Source organism: Apteryx rowi, unplaced genomic scaffold, assembly GCF_003343035.1.
Source record: "Apteryx rowi isolate R43461 unplaced genomic scaffold, aptRow1 scaffold_85, whole genome shotgun sequence".
In the NCBI taxonomy this organism is placed as follows: Eukaryota; Metazoa; Chordata; class Aves; order Apterygiformes; family Apterygidae; genus Apteryx; species Apteryx rowi.
This window is the reverse complement of record NW_020451149.1, coordinates 2,086,303-2,092,565: the sequence shown is the minus strand read 5'-3', so window position 1 is coordinate 2,092,565 and position 6,263 is coordinate 2,086,303. Positions and strand designations below refer to the sequence as shown.

General features: G+C 60.1%; 2 protein-coding genes across 2 annotated transcripts; both read right to left on the bottom strand.

The window, feature by feature from the left end:
- Positions 1-2,953: 2,953 nt before the first annotated feature.
- On the bottom strand, positions 2,954-3,990 carry LOC112977607 (C-X-C motif chemokine 13-like). Its single transcript, XM_026090115.1, has 4 exons — positions 3,927-3,990; positions 3,399-3,534; positions 3,135-3,218; positions 2,954-3,023 (listed from the first exon to the last, which is right to left on the bottom strand). The coding sequence occupies exons 1-4, from the start codon at positions 3,988-3,990 to the stop codon at positions 2,954-2,956; spliced, it is 354 nt and encodes a 117-aa protein (XP_025945900.1).
- A 1,152-nt stretch (positions 3,991-5,142) lies between these two features.
- LOC112977630 (C-X-C motif chemokine 13-like) lies at positions 5,143-6,138 on the bottom strand. Its single transcript, XM_026090163.1, has 4 exons — positions 6,075-6,138; positions 5,692-5,821; positions 5,484-5,567; positions 5,143-5,378 (listed from the first exon to the last, which is right to left on the bottom strand). Exons 1-4 carry the CDS (start codon positions 6,136-6,138, stop codon positions 5,354-5,356), a joined length of 303 nt encoding a protein of 100 aa, XP_025945948.1. The 3' UTR covers positions 5,143-5,353.
- Positions 6,139-6,263: the final 125 nt, after the last annotated feature.

Here is a 6,263-nt window from a genome sequence, read left to right as displayed (position 1 = left end):
CAAAGGTGCTGAGCGGCCGCGGCTCCCCTTAGTCCTGCCTATGGGGCTGGGTTTCCCCGGGGGGGGGGGGGGCGAACACAGCTTTAGGGGCCCGGCTTCCCCCGCGTAGCTCTTAAGACTTCACAGCCAAACCACAAACAAGTATTTGAGATGTCGGAGCTTCCTATCACTTGCTTCTCTAGCGGCTGGCTTCGGTGGCGGCTGGGGGACGCGGAGCAAGGGGAGCTCGAGGGAACGGGTTTTTCTAATGCTGTCCAAACGAAACCACGAGCCGGCATTTTGAATTTTGCAGAGGTGAGGTATGGGCTCTTATATGGGTGTGGAAGGGGAATTTCGCCTTCAGCAGCAGTTGTCACCCCCCCCCCCCCMGGGACCTAAGCTTTGCACACTGTTATGGTTGGTCTGTTCTTGGCTGCTCCACACTTTTTCAGAGGTATTTTTATTGGCATGGCAATAAAGATCTAAGGCCCAATTTAAACATACAGCTTTTTTCCTGGAATGACCCTCTCTCTCCCTGTTAAACTGGGAGATGACTGACCTGAATGCATCCTTCTCGGGAGCTCTGCTCAGCTCCCTGAGATGGTGTCAAGAGCTCAGAGGGAGAAATGTCGTCTCTTCCGCCCTTACCATTTTACTTTTGAGTTTGCTGTTCTTCCGTGATGGATCCAGGTTTTTTCCTAACAGTGGACGAATCCCTCCTCCGGCCACAAGGCGATGCAGGCGATGGTATGGTGTGTAGGTGTATCTGAAGGGCCTCTGACTATTAGAAAGAATTTAAAACGGAGGTTGTAAAGCTATAGCTACTGGCACAATTATAACTGGCCCAGTATCATATCGTGTGACCACTCCTGGCACCAGTCCTGACCATGGGTGAGCTTTGCCTTGGGGGAATGAGGGCAGACACAAGAAGCAGAGCCAGTGAGATAGGCACAGGTATGGCCCAGTCAGAGAAGTGACAACGTTGAAAGAGTTTAGCGTAACCTGCTCTTCATAAGAAAAGCGATTGCACTCTTTAATGGGTACTAAAACACGACAAAGTTTGCTGGGTTTGGCTTTATTGGAGGATGACTGACTTTAGGGATAGAGTTTCTTGGAGTATGGCTGAAAATCAGCGTGCAGCTGGAGAAACGCGCTTGTGTTTCAGTACAGGAGTTTTTAAGCAGCGTTGATGGCAAAGCACGCCAAGGGATACGACTCTTCCACTGTTTTTCCCCTCGCAATAGTACAGCGCGGTCTAGCTTGCGCCTCACCCCTGTTTTAGTGGTGGGGGTTCGAGTGAGCCTGGTACTTGGTCTTGTCCTCTTTGGAGACCGGTTTCTAAAATTTAGGCATTTGCCAAGTTTGCATTTGTCTGTACTTGTCTTGGCTCCAAAGCACAGAAAAATCACGGTGTCTCTCTTTACAAGCGACACGCTCCGTTACTCTGGCTTCGTTTTCCACTTTTAAGCCTGGCATGGAACGTGCTCCTCCCGAGCAGCTGAAGTGTTGGCGTGCACCACGCTAGCGAAGCACGCCCTGAGTTCACAAACCGCCCGGTTCGGCTGGGTCAGCGGTGCTGTGAGCTCGGGCTCCCCCTGCCCTTGGTGGGTTTTGTGCTGGCTCGGGCCCCAGTGAGAACTTACTCTGTTTCRCCCACAAAAATCAGTAGTAAAAAACTCTCTCTGCTCGGGTCCCCCTAGCAGGTTTGTGCTTATCACAGGGTCTTTTCTTCCTTTTCTCTGAAAGAACCTGGCTTTTGGATAAAGCGCCGCGGCCCCCCTGCACCAGGCCRTGTAACTCCACGGGATCTGTAAGTCTGCGGCTCCGTGAGAAACGGCTGGGCAAGAGGAAGGAGGCAGCGGCGGTGGGAAGGCCGTGCCGTGCCGTGCCGTGCTGTGCCGTGCCGGCAGCTGCGGGCTGACCAGGGGGACCAGCTGCTCCTGCACGCAAAATGATCGCCTGCCTTTTTTTAACCTTAGGGCAGCTCAGAAAGGGAGATGTTTAAAACCCTGAACTATTCCTTTTTTCTTCCCTTTTTTTAATTTTGGTTCTTCTTCCCCCCCCCCTCCGCGGGCCCCCCCCGCCCCCATTGCAGAGAACGGTTACTGCTCACACCGATGTATAGGGCTAAATGGCTGCTTGTTTCTTTGCACCTGTGTGCTCTTATTTCCTTCTGTAGGCAATAAAAGGCCATTTGGCAAGCGCCATCGTGTCCTGTGGTGCTTCCTGAGAAGCCGAAGGCGCGCGAGGTGGGAGGCAGCGACGGGGTCCGAGCTGGGGCGCCCGGGGCGGAGGGGAGGACAGCACAAATGGGGTTCAAAGCCTTTAACACCTCTCACCCTTCACTAAGTCCCCAGGCCTCAGACACCTGCATCCAGCCGGCTTTGAAAATGGTAATAAGTTTGCTAGGAAGGAGGCGTTTKTAGCTTTGCGCGTCACGCCTGGGTCCTTGTTCCCACGCAAGGAGCTCCCAAGAGCCGCGCGGCATCGGCCGGGCGACCCGTGCGGCTCTTACATCTACACTTGAGCGTTTCTTGCGCCTGCTTCAATTCCTTACAACCTGCTTCAACTGAAAAGCCTCAAAACTTAGCTGCAAGCGGCGGCTGCCTCTCTCTTCCTAAGGGCATCCCCGTAGGACGGCTTCCGGGCTGACGCAGTGATCTTCCCGCGGCGTTTCCCGCGGGAAGCGCGAGCCCGAGCCGGCTTCGTCCCTCGGGGCACGTTCGGACGAAATACAACGTCCGCGCAGAGCCGCGCGAGAGGAGCCGCCGCAGCCGATGGGAGCGGGTTCATCCTTTTATTGAGCAGCGTGCGCGGYGCAGGAGGCCCCGGGGCCGGAGCAGGCCGCTGGGCTGGTGCCGCGCGACCCGCCATCTCCACAGGGACCGGCTCCCGTTAGGGTGCCACCGCGCCGTCCCCGCGAGCAAATAAATAACCGGGGAAGGTGGGCGGCCCTGGGGAGGCCACGGGCTGGCTACGGGGCCGGCCGCAGCCGCTCCGCTGCCCTGCGCGGCGCCGGCGCTGCTTCTTTCTTGGTGGCGTTCCTGCAGATTTGGGAGATGAAAAACAAAAAGGAGTGAGGCGGGGGGTGGGGGTTGGGGGGCGATGCTGGCCACGCGTTGGCTGTTCGGCGTGGTTTTGGGTGCTGTGCGTACCTCTGCATCAGCCTGTGGATGAGCAGCTGGATCCAGGGTGCCTCGGGGGCCACGCACACTTTCTTATTCCTCTTCAGCGAGAGGCTGAAAGGCAAGGGGACGCGGTGAGGCCCACCACCGCCAGGCTCCCCCCCCAAAAAAAAACCCTTCCCAAGGGTTTCCTCTACCCAAAATAGCCCTCACCGCGGCGGGGCGCAAGGGGGGACGAGGCTCTCTCCCAGCCAGAGGTTTTGCAGAAACGGGGCGCCGGCCCCCCCCACTTACATGATCTCCTTCCTCCTGCAGTAAATCCCCGGGGAAATGACGTCGATGGCCAGGATCATGCCCAAGCCGACCACCTGGGAGGTGGATTTGATGCACTTGCAGCGCTTGTTGGTGAGCAGGCTCTCCAGCGACAGACCTGCGCCCAGAGCACCCCACAGCGAGGTCCCAGCCCCCGTGCACACGGGAGACGGGACCCCCCCGCCACCGCCGCCGCCGCCGCCGCCGCCATCCCACCCTCCCGCCCGGGCACCGCTCGACGGCGTGGGGATTTGGGGGGGATTGCATGCGAGGTGGCAGCAGTTTGGGGTGGGAGACGCAGAACCTGGCCGTTGGAAACCTAACGCGCGTTTTCAGAGCCTGGTTGGGCTCCTGCCCGCCAAGAGCCRACGTTTCCCGGCGGCCGGAGGAGAGTTAGCGCAGACCAGTTTGGAAAATCCAGTGCGGGAGGGCTCGAAAGGCAAATTCAAGGTGAAAGAAAACCGAAAAGATAAAATAGGAGCGGGAAACCCTTTGCCGAAAGTCACTCACCGGCCGCTGGCACCAGGTGGCTGAGGAGCAGGGCGAGGGCCAGCGTGGCCGGCAGCAGCTTCATCCTCGCCCAAAACGCCCGCGAGTGCCGCCGCCGCTGCCATGCAAGGCCCTCTTATAGCCTGCGCCGCGGGGGAATTCGCAGAATAGGAAATGGAGAGGGGAAAAGCGCCGCCGCGTTTCTCCCCGGCCCGTCCTTCCCCTTCCCCTGGCGCTGCTTCCCCGTGGACACGTGGCGCRCGGGAATTTCAGTGCCGAAGCCGGGGGAGGCGAGGGTTGGACCCGCCGCGYGGCTGCGAGGGCCCGGAGCCCCTCTCTTCCCTGCGCCTTCGCAGCCTGTGCCCTGAAAAGCCCCAGCTTTCCCAGCTTTTGGGCAAAAAAGAGAGGTTTGCCCGGCTCGGGGGCAGAGGTGGGGGGTGTTTCGGTCCAGAAAGAGCCAGGGCTGAGCTGTGCCCGGGCAATGCTTTTTGCAAAACAGAGAGTCACCATAAAACAAGCGTTAAATTAAAAAAAAAAAAAAAAGGGGGTGGGGGGAGTCTATCGTAATACGAAGAAACCAATATCGCAGCTTCCTTATTGCATCGCCGCAGTATTAGAGGCCGGCGTGAAACCACGGCAGGCTTGTCACGGGGATGCCGCGAACCCCAAGCACTGCTTGTGGATGTGATTTTGGGTAGCGGCCCCGCTCGGCACTGTGGCTCGCGTGGGCACCATTGCCAGGCTGCCGCCACGAAAACGCTCTTGGCCACGCGCTGCGGAGCCGGACCTAGCATGGGGGCTCGCACAATTGTACGAAACCCTCAAAAACTCCTCACCGAGCAGCGCTGCCGCGACTAAGCTGTCAGGGGCGAGGTGGGGAAACGAGCAGAGATGGGCCAAAGGAGAACACCTATTTAAGCGTGTTAATTCCCCTTTTTGCTGGAAAACTGATGCCGCTCTTCAGCCGTTTGCATCTCCGGAGCAGCGAGGGCGTCCCCGGGGCTGTCACCGCCAGCCACCCCCCTGCCCGTGAGGGGCTGCCAAATCCCCCCAGCTCAGGGGGAAACGTCGGGGATCCCCGATCTGCTCCCCAGACCCCCCCGACCCCCGGGCCGCGTGTCCGGAGAGGGACGCAAAAGACGATGACGGAGCGGGTGTGCGGGCTGCCACCTTTAATAGACAAGTTCGGCAGTGCCCTGAGGGGAGCTCATGCTTCCCGCAGGCGCCGCTGGGCATGTTGCACGAGGGTGGGAGGAACAGAACGCCGTTGCAATGGTTTGAGTGGTTTGCAGTGGTCTGCAGTGGTTTGCAAGGGTTTGCAAGCACAAAAGGGGGGGAAAGCGCGCCGGCGAAAGCGCTGCGGGGCTTCGTTCGGTGGCGCCAGCGCGGCGTCGGGGGAGCCGCTTTTCAGGACATCTGGCCTCCCCGCGGCTCCYGCAGCAGCTTCCTTAGGGGGGAGCCTCTTTCTTCCTCCTGCCGAAAGTGGAAGGGGAGAGACGGGTGAAACAGGGCTGCTGCCCCGGGGGCTGGTGTCCCTCGCGGGGACGTCCCCGGCRGCAGGGCTGGTGGGCAGCTTACACGCTGGGAAGGTCCCGCAGGAGTTTCTTCACCCAGGGGGTGTTGGGCTCCACGCACACTCTCTTGCGGTTTTTTAATATAATTCTGGAAAACAAGGCGGGTTGGCGGCACTGTCAGGCCCCCGCCAAAGCGGGGGGCCYGGCGGCCAAGGCGGCGACTGCCGAACTGGAGGGTAAAATTGCCAGCCAAGCCACGCAGCCCCACTTACACGACCTCCCGGCGCCGGCAGCTGCTCCCCACCGGCCTGACCTCGATGCTGTCGTACGTCCGCGGCGGGATGAAGGTCGCCGTGGTCTTGGCGCAGCGGCAGCTCAGGTTGCCGTTGGCTTCCAGCAGGGCTGGGGGCACAGGGCTGTGGCTCGCTGGGGGCACCCCTAAACCCTCCTGCCCCTGGAGGCAATCGCCTACCCGCCCCCCCCGGCCCCATGCCCCCCAAAACCCCTCTCTATGGGGCCCCACCGCTGGCTCCCTCCTACCCCTGCTGGAAAAAAGGAAAAGGGAGGGGAAGAAGGCGGAAAAAAAAGGAAAAAAAAAAGAAAAAGGGGGGAATAAAAGGAAAAAAGGGCAGCAACCCCCGCAGCCCCCCCTCACCTGCGTCAGTGGGGCGGTGGGCACCCAGCAGCAGCCAGAGCAGCACGGCCGCCCGGCAYGCCATGCCGGCCCCGCAGCACCAGCCCCGCCGCCGGCAGCGAGGCAAGGGCCAGAGTGGCCTCGGCAGCCACCAGCACCGCACCTATTTGAGCAGGGAAATACGAGAAGTGAAGCCACGGCTTCCCCACG